Source organism: Trachinotus anak, unplaced genomic scaffold, assembly GCF_046630095.1.
Source record: "Trachinotus anak isolate AG129_WGS33_773 ecotype Australia unplaced genomic scaffold, CSIRO_AGI_Tana_v1 ptg000011l, whole genome shotgun sequence".
Lineage (NCBI taxonomy): Eukaryota > Metazoa > Chordata > Actinopteri > Carangiformes > Carangidae > Trachinotus > Trachinotus anak.
This window is the reverse complement of record NW_027273862.1, coordinates 9,247,848-9,270,252: the sequence shown is the minus strand read 5'-3', so window position 1 is coordinate 9,270,252 and position 22,405 is coordinate 9,247,848. Positions and strand designations below refer to the sequence as shown.

The following is a 22,405-nucleotide window of genomic DNA, read 5'->3' as shown; positions in this document are numbered from 1 at the left end:
TTTTATGGGCTCCACTCAAAATCTCACACTGTTTGGATTCACTTGGGAAACACCCTCTAGCACATTTCTGATAAATACAACTGCATATTCATTCGTTGTAAGAAATGGTTCTAAATCATTTACATGTCTCTAATTCTACTGCTTTGACAGCCAATGCGGACACTGCTGTTGGAAATGAGCTGCAATATGTCCTTTTCATTACAGACAACAAGAACATGAAGCCAGCAGTTTAAAATAGGCTCTGGGTGGACATTGTGCATTACTGCCTAGATCCCACTGAGGAATATAAGACTTCATTTATGCTACTTCACCAGCAGCTGCATGAAAATACGCAGAAGCAAAAACAGACGCATGCTTATGAAAAATTGATCTGTGACAGTGAAACTTTTCAACAGGATGGGCAAAGTCTATCCAGTCTTTTTGGAAAAGTAATACCTCTATGCAAAACAATTCAATACATCATTTGGCTTCTCTCTCCCTCATTAGGAATTATCCATCTGTCTCCCCCTCTCTTTCCCCCGCTCTCTCTCTCTCTCTCTCTCTCTCTCTGTCTTTCTGTCTCTATCACACACACACATACACAAATAAAAACATACACAGACACACACACAAACACATTAACATAAACACATACGCTGAAAGTCGAGTACATGCCAGCACGTACTGCATCACTTTTAACAAAACAACATAATGCTGGAATGGGGTGATTTCGTGTGAACAGCCTGAACAAACAGCCCATACCAAGAGGAAGTCCCATCACGGGGGTCAGGGTTTTGTTAGGACGGACCAAATATGAGAGTGAGAACTGCATATGAAAACAACCAGATAATGGATTCTCATTCCTCCGGGGGACAGGAAATACTTCTACGAAGAATGTCTATGTGTTTTCCAAATGCCATATTTCACAACTGAAACTAGCTACACTGAGTTACCAGTTGAGTAGGTACAGGGTAGAATAGAGTGCTGTCAAACGGAATAGAAATGTTGACTTTCCACCATACAGCCATATACTTAGTTGCAGTTTAATACTGCTTTGCATACTACTAAGGCAAAACTGTGTCCCTTCATTTTTTCTGTACATGAGGAAGGGCAGAATTCATTGCATACTAGACTGTAAACAGGTAAACTATCAGCAGCTAAGTTTTGTTTTTGAATGAAATTGTTTCAAAAATTACATTTTCATACAGGCACAGCAACACAACACAACCACAACAGCTGGATTGCAGCTGAAAACTTTGAAACATCCTTACTTTAGCCCTGCCTCCTCTCTGACTGTGTCTGTGTGTGTCTTTTCCAGTGAGTGTTGTGTCTTGTGTGTTTTTGATGTGAGTGTACTTCTCCTCTACTCTCCCCTTTCATTCCTTTCATCTTGTTCAAATAAATTCATATAAGTAGACTATTTCTGAACAGCTTGCAGTTTTTGTTCACACTTGGACGCTTTTCTGTTAAAAGCAACTACACATTATCTTGACTTTAAGTCATCAAAGTGTGATGAAGCTTGTAATCACTGCACAAGTACTATTCATTAGTCTACATTTCCATTTCCACACAACAGTTTGGCACATCATTGCCAATAATCTTGTCTAAGTCATTGTACCATTTGTCTGAGAAATACGCAACTGAATTGGAGAATTGAAAACAAAACAAAAATAGTGATGTGATTGTCTCCTTATGTTAAAACAAAGAGCATTATGTTTTGTGCAGTTTTACATTTAGTTGTAATAACATTATAAACTCCCTTCTCATTGTTGCAACACAGTGTTGTGTTCCATGTAATGAATCCTCATGCATAATGTGACTGTTTTCTGCCTGAAGAAGCCAGATGTCAAAGAGAGTAAACTTGTCAGAATGAATGGATCTGCGGCTGTGTGGTGGTGATGTGTGACAGTGATGGAAATATGACCCAGTCAGATTATATTTCCTGGGAGTCTACACACATCTCAACAGCAAAACAGCTAGTGTGATTGATTCATGTATGCACAGCACTGGTGCCACCACAAAGTTGTTGCATTCACTGTTTGGTGTTTGTAGGCAGCTTATATGCACTGTGCGTTGTTTTGTATGTATAAAGGTCAGATTTGCATCTCTGCCAGAATCATCCATGACAAAATCACATAGTGTCTGGGAAAATGCCTTAATGCATTAAACATATCACACCTAATCTTTTACGAGGGGGATGAGATCAGTAATTTGTCACACCTGTCATATGGCATTTCCTTTGAATCCACTGATAGGTATTCTGTGTAAACCTGAAGATATAGTCACATATGCAGCACAGTGAACCACTGCTGTAAGAGTGCTGCATAGCATTCATATTCCATTCTGAGCACACAGCAGATGTGTAAATGTATTTATTGTATATGACATTTTGACAGGTGTTCACTGTTAGAGAAATACAAATTTCATCACATGTCTAAGATGCTGTATAACTGTCACCTACTCTTGTGCTGTTGTTCCACTGAGTGTCAGAATCACATGTTCATGCATCTTTCTCAGTGAGTGTACAGTATAAACATGAGCTACCAGAGTGAAAGACCTTTTAGATCAAATTAAAGAACTGACTATTTACAGTACAAATGAAAGACTTATGGGTATTACTGTAAATTGGATATGAAAGACCGGGCTTATTCTACATTTAAAACAGAATCAGAATGCCTGTTTCAAAAATAATTTGAAATTGCAGAATGAAAACAAACTTAACCAAATTTAATCATTAAAAAAAAAAAAAAAGGCTGTCAAACTGTCATTTCACGCTGCCACGTGCAGCATGAAATTATGGTTGCTCATGACATGATGGAAGTGGGCCTATTATTGACTTGAACATAAGTTTGTTTGGCTGCTCTGTAGACAGATACATCACTTGCTCTCATGTTGTATTTCTACAAAAGTTCAAAGACTGATTTCTGCCCCAGAATTTTAGAACCACAGGTGTCGTCAATTCCACCAGGACTGAAATCTTACGGATTATGTGTTCAAATCTTTTGGAATATTAAGTCATTAGTGTTAGTCATCCCAAATGACGTGTTCTTTCACAAATGCAGTAGATTTGAGGGTTTCTGTTGTGTGCTGCAACAGAGTGTTAGTAGGCCACAGTCAGACATTGCAGGGGTTTCCAATGGAAACCAAACACTTAACAGGAAACAACAGCTCACTCAGTTGGAGAGGTAGGTAGAGATGGCTTTCTGGCACTCTGCATTATAATACTAAGTCTGTAGCAGTAGCGTTTTCTTTTCAATAACACATACTATTTGAATTATTCAGATTATCAAGAAAATATATAAATTCATCAGATTTCACAAATTACAGTAACAGGTCAAAATTGATAAACAAAGCACAGTAACAACAAAATATTCTCCATCATTAAAGTCATGCATCAGTGGAATATTTGTATATACATTCTTCAAAAGGTATAGATGACCTATGTGCCATCTGACCAGTGTTGGTAGTTGAAGAAAAAACTCCAAGACAGTAAACACACGGCTTACATATTGTGAGTCTTGTTTTCTTCTGGGAAGCACCCTTTTCTGCCAGTTGAGTTTCCTGTTTCCGTTTTACTGAAATAAGATAGGATGAATGGGGACAAACTGTGTATATCCAAGGATTTGGAGAAGTACAACACCCACTGCTGATGGTCAGTCTTTGTGATGACTTACAATTTGATGGAGCTGACAAATGAAAATAGGACCTGCTTTCTTCCTCTTGCTGTTAACACAACATTAGACAGGATGTGCCCAGAGAATCACAGTATCCCAGCCTGACCCACTGAGGCAGAGGAGAGGAAAAACAAAAACTAACACATTATAGTTCTTCTGAATCACTGGACATCTCTTTCTCTGTCCCACACTGCATGGATAAATGTACTTAGGAAGACTTTGTCCCCTAATTTTATTTGTTAGATTTCTGCTGAACCCTGACTTGTCTGGAGCCACTCTTTTCAGCACCGGCACCATTTCATACTTTATTTATAATTCAAACCGAGACACTCTGCGGGGGGTGTGCATAGATATTTGTGTGCAGATACAGTAAACACCTATTTATAGAAATATAGTTGTTTGGACAATATTATTACATAGATTGCAGGGATCTGAACTGTTGGTTCATTATTGGGATATAAACGTGCAATATGCATTATGCAGCGTTATGTGTGTGTCTACTTTCAACCCCCACATTCTTATCAGTGCCAATGGAGCCCTTGTTTGCCATGGGTCCAGGATACCAAAACAGAATAGTAGAGACAAACAACATCAACAATGAACCAACAACAAATGGATTCCATTCACATTTCACTCTAGTATGGCAGCCCTCCAGTGCCTGATCAAGACCTGTAAAATAAACAGACAACAAATAACACATTTGTTAGAAGAAGTGTAAAGTTCCAGAGTCATTGAAGGATTCGGATGCAAGAAGAGATACTGTTCATACAGTAATGAACAATTTGACTATGCTGAAACAAAAATGGTTGCTAATATTAACCATCTGGATCCCCTGAACTACAATACAGCACAGATTTAGCTTAAAATGACATTTAGGTTTTAACATCTTTTCTGTTCACATTTTCAGTACCATTTTATAGAGGCTTGATGTTGACACTGTAATGACAAAACTGTAGAAAATCTCAAAAAAATTTGGAAAATTGTGAATTATCACCAAGAGCCTTGGCTGAAATGAATGACTAGATCATTATCACAAAAATAAATGTGTACCCGACTCTCATCTGTTGCTTCCAACTGTTGCTGTAAGTGTTCATTTCACGATTCAAAATAGCCAGTCACACAATAAAGGGGTTTCTAATTAAGATGTTTTTTTGTTCCTGTGAATTTGAGAAATTTGACCTAAGATTATAAATGCTTCTTGGTATAATGACTGTAATTCAGTGTACTCTAAGTCCCACACCTCTTCGTTACTGTAGTTTTGTGTTCTCGTACAGGTACAGCACATTTGCAGGTTATAGTGATAACATGGCAGATTTACTAATTTACTAATATGTAGTCATTTTCAAACAATGGGTCATTGATTCTGGACAGAAGTTTTCTCATTTCTAGCCTGTGACATTTCAGAAAGCATTAAAAAAAAAGTCACCAGCTTTTCAGTACACCTTGATGCAGGCTTTGCTACATGGTGAAATTGAATGACATGTCTAGTTACTAGTTATTTCTGGTGTATTGAGACCTGTAATCAAATCAGTTTTTCATTTGTTTGCTATCATTTTAACAGAAACTGAAAATTATGTCAATAACATCTATGTTTCATTATCCGCAGTAGTATACACAGTACATCAAAATCAAAGCTAATTGTTACAAACAAGATGTACTTTAATGTGCTATTTTGTTTAAAATCGAAACAAACCACATTTGTGTGTACATAGTATAAGTTCAGTTCAGTTTTCTTTAAAGAAACTATTAAAATATCAGGCTTAAAAAAATGGTAGAAGGGTTCTTAGCATCTGCTCAGCATGCAATTATTTTATTGCCGTCAGTATCTAACCATTATATCCAGCTCCCTGGAACTCTTTGGCAAACATATTTTTAAGTGCATGTATCACAGCACCAGTGAAACTAAGAGAGCGCAGCTAGAGTTCTTGACCCAGGTCATTTTAAGAGGATATAATAGTAATTCTGAGTGCAACGATACACTTCCTAAGTGCACTATAGAAACAGCCCTACATCTACCTTTGAGAAAATATGAAAGTTTCAGAGGCAATTAATTCTAACAGGAGAACATAATTCATTAAATCATCAAACATCTCAGCCAGGAACCTATTAAGTCTACAAAGTAATTCAAAACACTGAGGCTCTTCATAAAACTGCATTTAGCTGCCACCTTTTCATGTGGTTCACTGTAACTCATAGGTGGGAAAATGACACAAACCCTTATTTACAGTTTGCTTTTCAGTGCCCATTCTACAATAGATTTCTCAAAAAGGCCCAGGGATTAATTTCACAAAAAGGCTGCAAATTGTGAGAATATTACAAATGAAGAGTAAAATCAATTATCAACCATATGATAAAAAACTATATTTTGTCTTACTTACTGTGCTATTTTGCAGTTGGTTGTTCTAACAAACCGTCCTGTATAGTGAATGTTACACCTGACCACGTTGTTGGTAAAGTCTGATTCCAGCACCAAGAATTTGGGATTAACCTGGAGCTGGAGACAAAGGACAGAAGGAAAATTGCAATTCACTAAAATCACTACATCCCAACAACCTTGCTTAAAATAAATTATGCATTTGGGATAAATAACACTGAACACTATCCTATGTTTTTTGTGTGAACTGTACCGCTTGCAGCCATATCGACCAAATAAAATATGAATGAAAAACAGACACTATGATGGATGGGAAACCAGTGCCACAGAACCGTGAAGTGCTTCAACTTAAAAAAAAAAACTCTGGATAACTAGTAACCTAAAAACTTCCAAACTTTATAATCTAGATCAATTTATTTTGTTAGCCTAGACCCTAGATTTGACCCTGTGCTCTCCACAAACTTCCCATGTCCATGGACATCAGGTCCTCGCTTGACTCTTACCTTTAGTATGTAGTTTCCAGGTTGGATGTCTGTGATATCGATCCACTGGCAGTCAATATCAGCATTGTATGTATCGTAGCAGCCTGGGCTCAGACCCTGAAGTAAGGAGGGGAGGGGGGGGGGGGGGGGTTGACAATATTGATCTGAGTCAAAAACTGTGAGAATTTTAAGTTAGTGGTCAAAAGGTATATATAATAAATTGCAACAAATATGAGCAGCCCAATGCATAAAATCCAGCGGTAGCAACAACCTACTGTTGTAGGTTGTTGCACCAAAGTGTTATGATGTTATTGCAGCTACATTAGTCTATAATAGCATAAATACCGTGGATAGATATAGGCGTGATGGTTGATAAAGCGTGTAGTGTAAAGTGTGCCAAAAGTATTGTGGGTAATCGCCAACTTATCTATAGTCACAGTCTCCACTCATGTTTCCGCTTGCTGTATTACCTGAGTGTGAGCGGTGCAGGCATAGCGCTTTAGGTGACCAAAGTCACAGGTGGTGTCCTCCAGACAGAAGCTGGCCTTGTGACCCTCTGCCACTTTACGGCCACTGCTGAGCTCCAGCAAATCATAATGGCTGAACTCATCCATACTGTGGTAGTGCCTGTCCGAAGAAGCAAAAGACTGTGCATGTAGTCAAAAATAAAACAATCAAAGAGTTCAAGCAAGTATTAATCTGTTATGTCATGTTTTGTGCCCAAGCAGTGAACCAATGACAGTCTCATTAATACGGATTCAGACAGCCAGGGATTCATACGTCATTTAACTAAGGAACCAATCCCGTCAACTTGCAGGGATGGGGAGTGGCCAAAATAAACCTGAAACCTTGTCAGTGCAGAGAGCCAGAGTTAGCATTAGCACTGTGTCAGCCACTGCCAGTTACAAGCTAACAAACAACATAAACAAATAACTACGCTTACAGTTCTGACACATCTTCTAGTTCCTGATTTTGGTGCACAACAGACTCCTCTTCTGAGTCTGGGTCTGACTGACGCTCAAACATGTGGCGGAGTGTGGTGGAGTCTCTCTGATGTTTCCTCCAATGCTAACAATCTTGATATACACTGCTCTTTCACCTGTCAACCTAGCGCAACCAGTGGTAGTGGGCAGGGCACAAGGCCTGATCCACCTGAGGAGGTAAGCGTAGATGTTCTCCAGTCCCAGTTTTTATGCGGGAAAACCACATAATACAGTTACACAGTCTAAATCATGTATAGAGAGGGACTTTAAATTTAGCTTATTTAGGTTTAAATGTAATTTTTCAGGGAAACAGTGCATTCTATTACTGTAAATTCAACCTGTTGACCTCATCTGTTAACGTTTTTGTAAGTGATGTTGCACCTTGACTGAACACATCATTAAATATGAAAGGACAATGGATTCTAATTAATGGAAACAATAAAGTATTGCTGAAGCACAGCATTAACACCCTAATGATGTATGAATCTTGTTAATTAGCTTGTATCACTCGGCAAGATCAGAGGTGTTTGTGTGTGTGTTAGTGTGTAGGCATTTATGTGTTTGTGTGTGTGTGTGTGTGCTTGTGGTTATGTTTAAGTGGGCATGCGCATATTTGTGTGTGTATCATTGTAAGAGTGTATTTGTGGGCTGGTTTCAGTGTGTTTTTGTGTGTTTGCACAGCTTTAGCAGCTTAGGAAAGCCTGGATGCACATGACCACTGATCATCTCAGCTGAACCGGAATATGAACCAAGTGACTCTCAGTGAGTGAGTCTGTCAATGAGCTGGTCCATTTGACATCATCTGCAATATTTACCGCGTCATGGCTTGGACCTCTATCTCATGTCAAAGTGACCTGGGATGCTGTTCACTCTTTACAAGCCTGCTCTGAACATAATTGTGGTACATGCTAACAAGTTTATATTTGCACTGGGTATGGTGACAACATAATTCCAGGATGATGGGAAAAGCTCTACTTTTGCTCATTATTTTGATGGATTTATGCACCACCGCAAACACTGAATTATTGAAACTCACATAAAATTATTATAAAAAATGCCCTCCCATCACATTTCCATTTTTTTTGTTTTCCCTCATCTACATGATTGAATGTTGCTATGTAGTGGCTTAATTGTTCTAATTTTACATTTATTGAATAAAAAGGATGCATCTAATAAATGCGAAAATACTGCAAATAAAAATTCAAAGCTGTTTTTCAAAGTGATTTGTGCTTCTGTAAAGTTGTGTGTACATGCCTGTACAGCCTTGTTTGCCAGCATGAAATCATTACTATAGGGAATGTTGTGAGGTATACTGAAGATAGCAGATATACTATATCATATGAACACAGCCAGCAGTAGTTTGTGCTGTGTGGTCAGAAAATATTAAAGTCAACAGATGGCAGAAGACACCTAATAACATGAACAGACAATGTTTTTCAATGGTACTGATACTTTCAGTAAGCGATACACTTCAAATTCAGTGAATACAGGCACAAATCTCATGGAATCAAATGACTATAGAGGAGACTGTGCAGCTCTGCTGAATATGAAGTATGGCTGTCAGGTCTCTGGTCATAACATCATTTGTCACAGGCACAACAAATGCAGTATGTTAAGAGAAAGAATCTGGTCTGTATATTTCAGATAGCAAGGTTTCTACAGTATGTAGGATTTTCTGTGCACACATATTTGAAAATGTACTCATAGCCAAATCTTTTGCAATCTAATGCACCAGCTTAACAATAAATTCTCCTTTATGAAGCTCAGAGGTGTTTATCTAAGTCAGTGGGCACTTCAGAGAGTTTTTTTTTTGGTGTTGTGTTATTGTATTCCATTATGCTGTTGTATTGCATTGTATGTATCGTGAATCTTTTATGATAGTTGTTCAAGTCATACTGACAAAATTCTTAATATCAGTATTTAAAGCGCATAAAATTATATAACTACTATGTAACAACTTACTGTATCTAATTATCTGGCACATACATCTCAGTGGTATGAACAAGGCTGGTCACCAGCTACCAAATTTCCTCATTAGAGATACATGAACACATTGTTATGCCATATTTTCTTTTTATTACAATAACCATGAATAAGAGCTGCTAATTATGAAGTACTGGAAGAGTGTACATGTTAGTTTAGTTAATTACCTATTTTCACATATCATATAGAGGCTGTTACCTTCCCTTTTTGGAAAAAAATATGGCTGTTATTTGCAATAAGGAGGTTTTTCTTTCACGTTACTAAATAACTGCAACAATGTGACAATGTTCTTTAAGGCGACACTCATCTGAAATGATCATCACATCACAGGTTTTAAAAATGCCTTCTAGCAGTTAGTGAAAGTATTAATTTCCATTATTCACTGACTCTTAAATTGCTCCATACAGGATACTTAAGTGGTGTTGACTTTAGTTGTTGTAGCAGGTGAGGTAAGCACTGGATCTCTTACAGTCAGACAAACTCAGACTATATAAATATTGCCCTTTCGCCTTACTTCATGGCCCATGTTTCAACATAGCAACAGCTTTTACTGGAACAGTCATTAAAGATTGAAGGATGACTTGGAAGGAAAAGTGGGTACTTTCCACTGATGGAGCAAGTGACCATTCAAGGACTCATTCTTTCCATAGGAGAGGAGACCAATTAGGAGTTGCTCTCAGGTAGAAACCTGTCTGCTGTTATCTGGGGCTCAACACTATCTTTATTGCAACAATGGGCAGAAATTTCTCTCCTGTGTCTGCTGACATACAAATGTATGTGTGCATGTCTGTTTATAGGTTTATTTTGTGTGGGACACATGGGTACGCATGCAATTTGTGCAATGCATATATTTATGTGAGTGTATAGATTCACATATGTGTATGAATCAGGGCGGGAAATGGAGGGCCTGGAATTTTGAAGCACAGCTTTTGTGTTCCCGAACCTGGTATTCATTTCAGGGGCAATCTTGAGATGATTATCTACAGTATACTGTATGTGTGTGTGTGTGTGTGTGTGAAACAGAAAAAGAAAGTAGAGGGAAGCAGAGGAAAAGATTGAGAGTGGGAGGAGCTGGACTACGAGGTGCCTGGAAAAGTCCCCAGCCTCCTTGGATTCCTGGATCCCCTCACTGACTATGTCAACTATAGAGAATGTAGTGTTGGAAGGACACATAAAGGATTTAACAAGAATAGTTTGTGATCGTAATGTACAAAGCATTCCAGGTTGTCTTCGTAGTCATGACTCATTTTCCACTTCTGTTGCAACAAACAAGACTTTGAAGGTTTCTTAGATCACAGTTTGGGTTGTAAAACACAGACGACTACAGCAGGTTCTTTGAGAACTATCCAGCGGTGGCCTGACATTTGCCTTCCATGAAGTGCAACCAGGATATGAAGGCATATGTCAAAGCACCTGCACAAGTAGCAGCCATGATCTTTGACCACAAAGGTCACATAGCTTTACTAAAGCTGACTGAGATAAATAAAGTGAGTGTAAGCCGCAAAATATTTTATTAACTTTTGTGATAACAAAAATAAAAGTTATACCAAACAAATCAAACACTTTTAATGACTTCCCATGCTTCCCACGCTGATTGGCATAAAAAGTAAGTTCTACATGGAATTCTGCGTACTCACTTGGGTAAAAAAAATACACAAATTCCAACATTTTCACAGCCTGCGATACTCAAGAGAATGCTGTTCCCTTTCTTTCTTCTAATACTCAAGCGAGGAAGATAGGAGTGAATGTAATGAAAAGCAAAACTGTCAACTACACAGCTTATTTGACAAAAATGTAGGGCAGGGAAGTTTATTGTGAGAATCTGGGCTAGAGATTTTCTTCCCCTAAAGAGATTTCTTTGTGACCAAACACTGCGTCCCAGTAACCCATATCCATGCCATCATACTTTAGCAGCTGTGTGATCTGGTGTCACAGATTGACAGGAAAAATGGATTGATTTGTCATTCTGATCACACAACCAGTGGAATGATTGCCTTGGCTTTCTGCCCCCTGGGAACCACTGTGTAAATGCAAACTGATGTCAGACAGCAACAACACTGCCAATCTCCTAACGGCCAGTCAACATTCCTCTAAGATGAGGATAGTAGAGCAGAGCCTGGCACTAGCGTCATGGGTGGACTTGCTGACATTGAGATTAGAGACAGTCTACATGGAATATAATGACATAAAACAATGACGATACCCTCAGAATCACCTCATCAGCTGTACCTCAGAGATATTCAGTCTAAGCCACTACTGCCAATGAATCTGTCCACTGAGGAAGACGTAATGAGAAAACTGCTTTCTGAATTGATCAAACCCACAGAACTAAATACCATCATTTTTCATGTGATGTGAATTTAGGGTGTATTGTCCTGTTGCTCTATTTCACGCTGGGTTGGCTCTCAAATGAACTCCCACCCCCCATCCCCTCTCTCCTCTTTAGAGGAGAACAATTAAATATACTGTGTGTGTACTTTATCGGACAACCAGGGCAAGCCTTGTCTTTTCCTGCACTGTTACCATATAGGGCACAATATGGGGCTTATGACTTTATGACACCCAATCTCCATTGACCTTCAGTCAAATGACATTGACATGTGCCACATCAACTTTCTGGATATAAACTCAGAGCTCTGTACCTTCCAACACTTGGAAGGTACAGAGCTCTGTTGCTGAGCAGCAAGGGTGTGCTGGTATGGACCAACTACCACACAGTGTCCTACTTCAACAGATAACTCTCACTACCTGAAAACCCACCATGAACCCAGACATTTTAAGTTCCTCTCCAGACGTGTTTTAACTATGTAAAATTACTCTGCTATGATTAATATTTTTGTTTAACAGGGTTTTTCCACATAAGAAGTGAAAAAAATTGGGCTGGAAGCAAATCTACGCTTACTTCCTCATTGATAAATTCTGGATCATTCCTTGTGCCCCACCCACCACCACCGCTTGCGCTAGGTTGATCGGTGATAGTGGAGGAAACATCTGAGAGACTCAGCCACGTGTTTGAGCCTCAGTCAGACCCAGACTTTAGGAGTTTGCTGAGTACCAAAATCGGCAACTAGAAGATGTATCAGAACAGTAAGCGTAGTTAATTGTTTGTTAGCTTGTAATTGGCAGTGGCTGACACAGTGTTCGTGACTGTGCCAGTGCAAACTCTTGCTCTCTGTACTGACCAGATGTCAGTGTCCAGTGACAGAGCAGTGTGTAATAAGATGGTCTCTGTTAGGGGAAACATTGGAGAGACTCAGCTACGTGTTTGAGCCCCAGACAGACTCAGACACAGACGAGGAGTGTGTTGTTCACCAAAATCAGCGACTAGTAGACGTATTTAGCAGTTGTACTAATGCAAACTCTGGATCTCTGTACTGACATGGTTTCAAGTTTATTTTGCCAGCCCTCCATCCCCGCAAGTTGACAGGATTTATTTCTTAGGTTATATGACATTTGAATCCATTTTTATGAGATTGTCATTGTTTTACTGCAGTTCAAAGATGGAAATACATAGTCATGGCATTAACTGTTTATTTCATCCATGATATGTCTTGTATTATATATTTAAAAAACAAAAACAACATATGAATATGTTAACAAGGTTAAAAACTTGATTTTCATTGGAGGGGGGTCATTCAAATGTTAGTACCAAGGTTATAATGTCCATGGGGTGGACCATCACCAGAGAAATAACTGAACCCTATTTTTTATAAACCAGGGCTATGTCCAAACTCATTTACTACTTGAGCTTTTTCTTTTTCTGGTGTCAACCTAGATGTAATGAGGGCAGCCGGGGTTATTAGGCTGGGTTACATCCAACTTTTAAGAGATGAGAGGGTGCTGCTGCTCCTGTATTGTACAAAGTCATTTAGGTATGAACTAGAGATGATCACCACATGTAAAAACCAACATAATCTGATAACTCTGTTAATAATTGGTTGCTGAGCTATTAACGTATTGTACAATGCTTGCATAAACCAGGTTTGTATAAGTTACAGACATTATAAATACACTCTAATTTGCTAACTAGCTCCCTGGTTACCACAGCAGCCGATTCTGTTATGACTAAAGCATGACAAGCTGATTGAGTAAAATCTGTTTTGTATTAAGCACTTACTGATGACAGCTATGCCACTCCCAGGTATGACGTGGCCTGTTAGGCATGAAGTCGGCAGTGCCCTTGTTCTTCACCCTCTGTGGGAATCGCAGCAGGACCCGTACATCATAGTCGGTGGTCTCAGGGCTATAGGCAGAGCTGAATGGTGGACACATACAACAACACAAAAAGCGGTGAGGGAAACAGCTCAAGTGGCTTCAAAAAGAATGTCGGCATGTCTGTTTCTCATAACTAAGACGAGGAAAGAAAAAAGACCAGGACTATAAAGGCTTGGAGGCAGGAGAACAGCTACTAAATAATTCATTCTACAGATTACAACCATCTCTCCAAATACACAGTTTCAACATGGGGAGAGGGAACACCGTGTTGTACGGTACACTTTTTTGTGTGGAAAACGAGGCACAACCTCGAGTTCACAGTACCACTGAAGATCTAAGCCATTCGTCTTGTGGCTGTTGTTGACACTGGAGTGTATGGCAAATTACAACAGCCCATCTGTCGGTGATTGCTGCAAACTCAGACAGGATATGAAAGGGCTTTGAGGGATGGTTGTGCTTGTGATGGGAAGAGGGCAAATAGAGCAGCCATGGGGACAGCACACTTCCATCATTTCAATAGTGTCCTTAGTGCACTGACAGTCAAAAGGGCCCAGGTCTGCGGCTCAAGGGATGCTTTCCTCCAACATAGAGAAATGAAACTAGCAGTAGCCTGTGTCCCTGAAGGTGACCGGGATTTAGTTCACTTGTGTTCTGCCGTTGGTCAACTTTTTTCATTATTTCTTTCAGAAATTATTGAGCAGGATGAGTATCATTCAGATGGCAACGTTAGAATCATGGATGGTTCACTCACTGGTTAATGCTACCCAAAGGTGAAGCAGCTTATGAAAAATTATAATCATAAAAGAATTTACTTTTTTTTGAGGAGACACAGGGTATAACCTGGACATACAACCAGTCTATTAGGAGGCTACACTAAAACAGGAAATAGAATTGTTGTTTCCAATTTACCTAACTTTAATATCTTTGGACTGAACTAAACCCTCAGCCACGAAGCTGCCCTTAAGATGTGGCAGAAACCACTGAAATGAGAACATTGTCATTAACATGAAAACAGAACCCATAGGGCCAAGAAATTTATGATACTGCCACATTAGAATGAACCCACTGAAAAAGAAAAGACATAAATAAATAAATGCAAACCAGTAAAGGACATCAAGAATTGGGTTTACCTTGACAGACATTTTTCCTCTGCAGCGCAGCGGAGAGAATACATGTGGGCTCTCTGGATGTATGTGGAAGCCTGGACATAATTGGGATCAGGAACCAGGTCAGGCAAACCTGAAATGATAGACAGACTACTCACTCTCAACTGTCATTGCATATAGTCAGAACTTTGACTTTGTCAAAATAGTAGTTTCTTCAAATTCATCAATAGCACTGTCATTATGATTTAATTGATAACCAAAATAATCTAGATGTCAATGATTGATCATTTCATGACACATTGCCTTTTGATCACTGAATTTCACTATACTGACAGCGGCATACCTACTTTTTTCACAATGGTTACTATAATAATGGTCAGCGCTTGGTTAGGTTTATACACTAAAACTACTTGGTTAGGTTTTCAGGAAATATCATGATTTGCAAATGAGTACCTCCTTAACATTAGATGATCTTTGTTGCCATGGTTACAATAATAACAACATGGTTAACTTTGTTATACGGTCAAGGATAATAGAAACAACATAAACTGCTACTTTCACATGGGATTCAAACTCTGCTCTCCTGTGTCCTGTGTTTTGTTGACCCATCCATCCACCCCAACCTTCTCCTGATGTGGACTTTGTCAGTCTATATATTACATAACTGCACTTTTCTTTTTTGTTCATGTCATAATTACTACAGCCACTAGATGTCGCCTAACAACAAAACGTAACTATGGGTCACAAATGACCTAAGGGCTCATTTTTCACAGGAGGACAGTCTCATATGGTGGTGCTGATGGAGGATACGATGGGCAATGACAGGGCCAGCAGTTCAAGATTGGGTCACTCTAGAGACATCCATTGGCCACTAATTACTGTGCATTCCAGATTATTATCATGGTTTTCTAATGAGATGCTTTTGCTCACATGCCTCTCAGACAGGGGTGAGTTGGGGAGAGACAGAACAAGACTTTCATTTGAAATTTTCCAAACGTAACCCTTGTTCCATTTGGGAAATCCAAATGTAACATAAAACCACATATACAGTGCATCCATTTTCAGTGCTGAATACATTTATTTTTAAATCAAATATATCTTATTACTTGGGAAAAAAAATATACCAATACTTGTTTGCTTTCTTGGCTACTGTGATGCAATCTTTCATGGCACTAATCTTAATATTCATGTCCAAGTTCAGCTTAGCCATTAACATAGCAAACATAGTAAACATAGCATGACTAGTCCTATCTGTTGGCGATAAGGCTAAATTTGGAAATATCTGAGTTACAGTATCACAGGATAGTGCTTGCTGCAATGCAGCCTGTGTTTTTCATACCTTGGGTTCTGCAAACAAGTGACAGAGAAGAAGAGATGTAGAAAGGCAAAGGTGCACAGAGATACAGCAAGAGAGCCAGACAGGGACAAAAAGACAGAGAACATGCACACCAGGGTAAAATAACAGTGATCTCACACCACTCCTGTTTTTAAAGTGGGCCACTGCCCAAATCTGTCAGAAAACCCAGGGAACAAGTAAAAAAGAAAAGCAGGCCTGACTTGTCAGAGTGAATGTCTTTCTGTCCTGTTCCCAATGAAGGCCATGCCAGCAAGGGTCTCTGACATAGCAAGCTTATCACCCCTCTCTGTTGAGCTCACAAAGCCAGACACGTGTTAATGTGAGATTGTTCAAACAACTCAAAGTCAAACCACCTGACCTCTAAGCCTGGAAGCATTAATAAAATCAAAATGATGTATAATCGTTAATTTTTGTTGTAGTATGTTGTAACCAGGGAAAAGAGGACAGATGATTAAATAATGTTATCTTGATTTTGGTCTAGCATGAGGGGCTTTAGTCATGGTCTGTTTATGGAAACCAGATAGGAAGTTTCCTCTTTTATATTTGCCCACATTTAACAACCAGCTGAGTCTCCCCTCTCCAGCTTCAAGTTTAAATAAGGGCACTGCATTTGTGGGCACTGTGTAAACATCCCATCTGACAGCTCTCTCTGAGGCAGACATATAGGACAGGGGGAAGCGTCATGGGGCAGACCATGTAAACACTGTAAGAGCAGTGTGAAACACAGAGGTTTTCCAACAGCACTCTCAACTCTGTTTTTTTCTCCTCACCCTAGGAAGGCTTTGTTCTCTGCCCTCTAATCTTTTGAAATGTGAAATTGGGTCTCTTTTAGGGGGATAAAATGTATTGAGAAGCCAAAGCTGATCAGCTCTCGACAGCATGTGACAAAGCCACACATTACACTCTAAGTGGGGCACGGAGAAAAGAAACTGGATCTTGGCAGGCTTTTTATACCATCTAATATAGCATAATAAAAGACACAAGGGCTCCCTCTCTAGATACTCCTGCTTTAAGCTATAGGCTGTTTAGCTGCAGAGAACTGACAGATTGGAATTCTTGGAGTTCATTGAGGTCATTTTACAACGAAAAATCAAAAATCACAACAGCATGAATATGGAAGACTCCACTTTCAAAGCCTCCTTTGTCAAGCAGTACATACTCTCTACTTTCTCTTGAACAAATGCTATTGCATCTTATCTATTTTCATGATTATTAACCAATTTACACTTGGTGGTCAGTTGAAATCTTACAGATTCATTTCAGCACTGGTGAGGTACCAAAACTTTCTCTCTTAATTTGAAGATATCATGGTAAAACTAATGAGTGAAATAACTGCGGTGCTGCCTTGCAGCTGCCTTGATGAATTAATCTACCAATTACAGTTTAATTATTCAAACCGATCACTGCTGGTGGCTTTGTCAGGGGTTTATGAGAGTAAGGAAGAGTGAGATGAAATGACAATGTGCTGCAAAGGGCACATTTGGGACAATATGCAGACTTTTTAAACCAATCTTTGGCATGACACTTCATTAAAGGCAATTCATTATTCACAAAACCACTGCAACACTGCAGCTTTCAAAACTAGAATGCACTCAAACTTCATCACCAAGGCTGCACAGTCCAAGTCTGATTCCTCTCTGATTCCACACTGACCAGGCAGCAACTAGGCTAACACAGCTAACACAGAGTAAAGTGCCCCTGAACTTGTTTGCAAATCAGACTCTACACTTCATTAGTTTGCCTAGTAGTACGAAATAGGGATTCTTATGAAAAAAAAAAAGAAAAAGAAAAAAGAAAATAGAGCATGACTGAGATTCAGGGGCACACCTTCCACGTCTTCAGTCTAAGCATTAGAACTGGTGTTTTGTGCTCAACTAATCTGCAACATGTAATGTGTTTTGAAAGAAACATCATGCCAACCAGATTCTGCTTTGTGTTACAGAGTAAGGAAATGTTGTCAATCAACATATTTGACAAATTGGTAAAAATGAAGGGTTTTCATTTGTTTTCTGCCAACATGTCCAGTCTTACAGTTGAAGTGACTGTTGCATCATTACATGGTTTGTGTTCAATACATAAAAAGTCTGCAGTGACTCGACTAACAATGTGATAATCAACATTTCATTAAAAAACATGATCTTTCACACCCACCATCGATCCCAACCACTGCGACCTGCGGTGTGGTAGATAAATGTAGCACTTCATTCACTCCTAAAAACTTTGCCTCTGAAAATAATCCAGGCAGAGATTACATTTGTCTGTTTGCACCTCATGTCAAGTGCACATGACTTGAGGTCATTATCACCTTGATGTCAACTGATGTCAAAGCCAGCGTGGGAGAGAAGAAAATGACAAACTTGATAGACTGCTTCAATTTTGCAAATGTGGTGAAAGTATCTATATGATTAACACTTCGAACACACAGTACATACAGTACGATGTGTAACAGTTCTAGCTTTCTTCCTGCCACACTCTGCTATGAGTGTTAAGCCCCATTCAAACAATGAGATTCTGTTGACAGGTTGTCTGTTGACAACTGCTAACTTTATACCCTCATCCTATCTGTACTTAGCTTGCACTGCCCTTAGTCGGCCACACATTAGATAGACTGACTTCATCTGAATTATTTCATTACCAAACTGGGGACTAACATGTTTTTTTGACATGTCGGTGTATCTTCTCTGATACCACACTACTTTGCATTTAAGAATAGTGGTATACAATTTCTCCTTTAAGTCAGTTTTAAACTTGTGGATCACAGTAGTTATTGCAATGCAACAAAACAGCTTAATGCCCTGCGATGAAGCAATGCAATAAAAATGTCAGCTTTTCCCAATGGCTGAATCTTAATCACAATGATTACTGAGAGCACTAAGGCCTCTGCACATATGTTGGCTTTTTGTGCTGCAGAAATGGCTCCCAGTTCTAGAGTGTCTAATGACTGATAGTACACTAGAGAGCCTGCTGCACAGTGAGGTAGATTACTGAGTAAAACAGAAGGTAAATCTGCATTATTAAGTGTCTGAGAATTTTGTTGGAGGTCCTCATCTCCTCTCAGCTCAGACCAGACACAGCCTCTGGCAGTCAGGACACAGAAAAAACTTCTTTTGCTGTTTGCATTTAGCAAAGTCATTTTTTTCTCACCATAGACAATATGTTTAAGAGAAACTTGTTCTTCCTTAGCACAATGACAGTGTTATTTAAAAAATGTGACAAAGTGCTAATAGATTCAAAGAAACCGTCCGCTATAAGAACCTATTTTTTAAGTTAGGGTACTGTAGATGTACATGTTTTGACATTCCTTCCTATTTTTTTGATTTCCTGTAGCTGAAGCAATGGACCCCATGTGTTACTGGGACTTTCCATGCTCTCCCTCCCCCTCAAGGAGTGGTGAAGAACTGTATCCCCCCACCCGCCTTGTTTCCCCTCTGCTGTCCTCAAACCACCACCACCGCCATGTCACCAGCCCCCCTTGCCCCCTATGAGGTCACCAGCACCATTACCAAACTCCACACGACTCAAGAACCAGTCTCCTTTCTCACAACACAGAACTCCCCTCACAAAAAAAAACCCCCAAAAAACACAGTAGTTCTTGTGTGTGCTCTCTGTACACTGGCAGCATTTACTCAACACCTGGTTTCAATAACCATACAAGTGGGAAAAGATGAGCCTTGTGTCCGCTTTACTTTGTTTGTAAACTGGGAAAGTGGCTGAATTTTAAGCAGCTGTTTTATTCTGATGACTTCAGATATCTGACAAACATGAAAGAAGAATATTGGAGAAACATGATTGTGTAATTGAGGGGTGGTGGTGAGCTCTCTACACCCCTAGGTTTTGCATATTTCAAACTCAAATGTCCAGCAATAACAGAGATCACATGGTGAGCTTTTCATTTTCTGCCTCAAAGACAGAAATGCCTTGGATGAATGCCTACAAGCAAACTCACTCCATTTTTCCTCTGGACATGTGAAATATTTTTTTATTTAATCTGTGGCTATTGTCACTCTTCTCATGTGTCACAGCCTAACAAAACAAAAGGGGAAATAAAGGACACATTGTGTTAGTTCACAAACACTCAAACAGACAGTTTACTGTACCTCTCTGTTCTGGTCGGTACACACTCCCAACGTTCATACTGGGGTTCTCCGGGGCAGAGTTTGGGGAATTTCTGCCTGGAGGAATGGGCTGCAGGAAAGGAGGCTGGGGTCTTCCAAATGGAGGAAACTGTTCATACTGAGGGCTCCTGATTGGTGTTTGACCAGCTGGTCCTGTCCTGTCCACTATCATGGGTGTGGCCTGGTTGGCATCAGGGGCAGGGACGGCAGGGAGAGCAGGAGCAGTGTCCTCGTTGTAGAGACTGTGGGTGTATCTATGGTCCAGACCATCTGTAAACGGTGGCTGGGCAGCACGTGCAGGCACCGCAGGCACAGCGGGGACTGCGGGCGCCGCGGGATTAGGCCCATAGCTGTAAGACTGGTAGTAGCGGAAGCCATCATCAGTAAAGTCAGAGGGAGAGCCTGGGAGCACTGGGGCCAGACCACCTCCATATCCTCCTCCAGTATAAGCCCGGCCAGCACCGTACGCCCCACCGCCATATCCTCCACCAACAGCAGGCTGAAAGGGAGGCTCATAGCTCCTGACTGGCCCCTCCACAAAACTAGGGTCATAAGGTACTGGTTGGAAAGGAGGCTGTTGAGGAAGTGGGTACTGTGGGTAGGATGGTACATTATAAGAGGATGAAGAGAAAGATGATGAAGAAGATGAAGTGCCTGTGGATTGCCTGAAGCGAGTGCTAGAGGATCCCTGGAACTGGCCACCACCTGTGCTGCCTGTGGTTTGTCTCCAATTATCAGGCACTTGCCCAAAGCCAAAAGGATGCCTTGCCTGCCCGCGGACAGTCTCAGAGGATCCTCTTGATGGAGCCTGTCGGCGGACATTGCCTCCCTGAGGTCTGCTTGAAGAGCGTGGACGAGAATCTGCCACAACCACCCTGGGACCTCTGTCCTGGGCTCCTGCCCCAGCAGGGACATATTCGGCTCCACTGTTCATCAGGCTAAACACCCGACCATTGTTCTCCCACTGAATCACCTGCCTCCATGGAGTGGCAGCGCTGTCCTGCCCCTGGCCCCGACTCTGCCCCTGAGTCTGTGTGGCAAACTGAGCCTGCCCCAAGCCCAGCAGGATGAATACCAAACATGCCACAACAATATGCAACATACTGGTTCCAAAGACACCACAGCTCGGCACACAGTAAAAAAAAACCCTCCCAGTCCACCAGAGGCTCAAACTCAAACCACCTGTAGCTCTGTCAATAAAACATGTGTATCCTCTTCCCGCGGGTACAGCGCTGGTGTGAGTGTTGAGACAGATGCAGGGTTGAGAAATAAGCCTGTGGTTGAGTGCATCTGCAGGTCTTCACTACCGGCACTAGACAAGGCTGAATGTGCATTCAGGAGCAATCACACGCAGGAGAGTGAAAGTGGTCTTCAGAAGACCCACTGGTGGTGTTACCGTCTGTTGGTGCTATGAAAATATTTCCTAACTTCTTGTCGGTATGCTGGCTCGTCTGTCAGTAGACTGAGCATTGCTCTCTGCCTTCTGGGAAGAAGTGCCTGTGCACTGCACAACTGCAAGCTTCTATTTGCCTGATTGCTTACAATGGGCTGTGAAAAAAATCTCAAACTTTTTTTTTTTTTTTTTTTTTTAAACAGAGGTCCCACATGGCCCTAGTGCTAGTGATGTTTCCTGGCCTGCAGCAGCCAGGGCTCCAGAGTCAACATTACCATCTGCAAAGGCATTCAGACATACTGTACAACACATCTGACTTTCAATGGCTTGAATTCTTTTCTCATGTTGTACAAGCACAGAAAGGGACAGGGTGATCCAGATTTTTCCACAGGTGTTTCAAAAGCTTGCTATGTTGTTACTTTGCCTTTAAACCTTTAAAATTTACAATAATCATGTGCAGATGGGAAATTACCTAATTCTTAACAGGGGCATCCTGTCACAGAGAGCCACCGATCCAATCTACACAATACACAGCAGTTTCTTTTTAACTGTATCCTTCTGTAAAATATAACATAAATCACCGATGAGGTAGTCATGAGTTTTCACAAACAATGAGCAAATAATCTGAATATACTGCCTGGTAACAGGCATGAAATAACCTCACCTCTTCACACAATTCTATGTTTATGTGGTGGATATGTTGGGAAATGTGTTCTGTACACCCCACCCTAAAAAATATCAAAC

At 40.3% G+C, this 22,405-nt stretch overlaps 1 protein-coding gene across 1 annotated transcript; it reads right to left on the bottom strand.

The window, feature by feature from the left end:
• Positions 1 to 2,336: 2,336 nt before the first annotated feature.
• loxl1 (lysyl oxidase-like 1) lies at positions 2,337 to 21,824 on the bottom strand. Its single transcript, XM_071488149.1, has 7 exons — positions 20,251 to 21,824; positions 14,821 to 14,929; positions 13,593 to 13,730; positions 6,980 to 7,136; positions 6,531 to 6,626; positions 6,032 to 6,147; positions 2,337 to 4,322 (listed from the first exon to the last, which is right to left on the bottom strand). Exons 1-7 carry the CDS (start codon positions 21,368 to 21,370, stop codon positions 4,316 to 4,318), a joined length of 1,743 nt encoding a protein of 580 aa, XP_071344250.1. The 5' UTR covers positions 21,371 to 21,824; the 3' UTR covers positions 2,337 to 4,315.
• Positions 21,825 to 22,405: the final 581 nt, after the last annotated feature.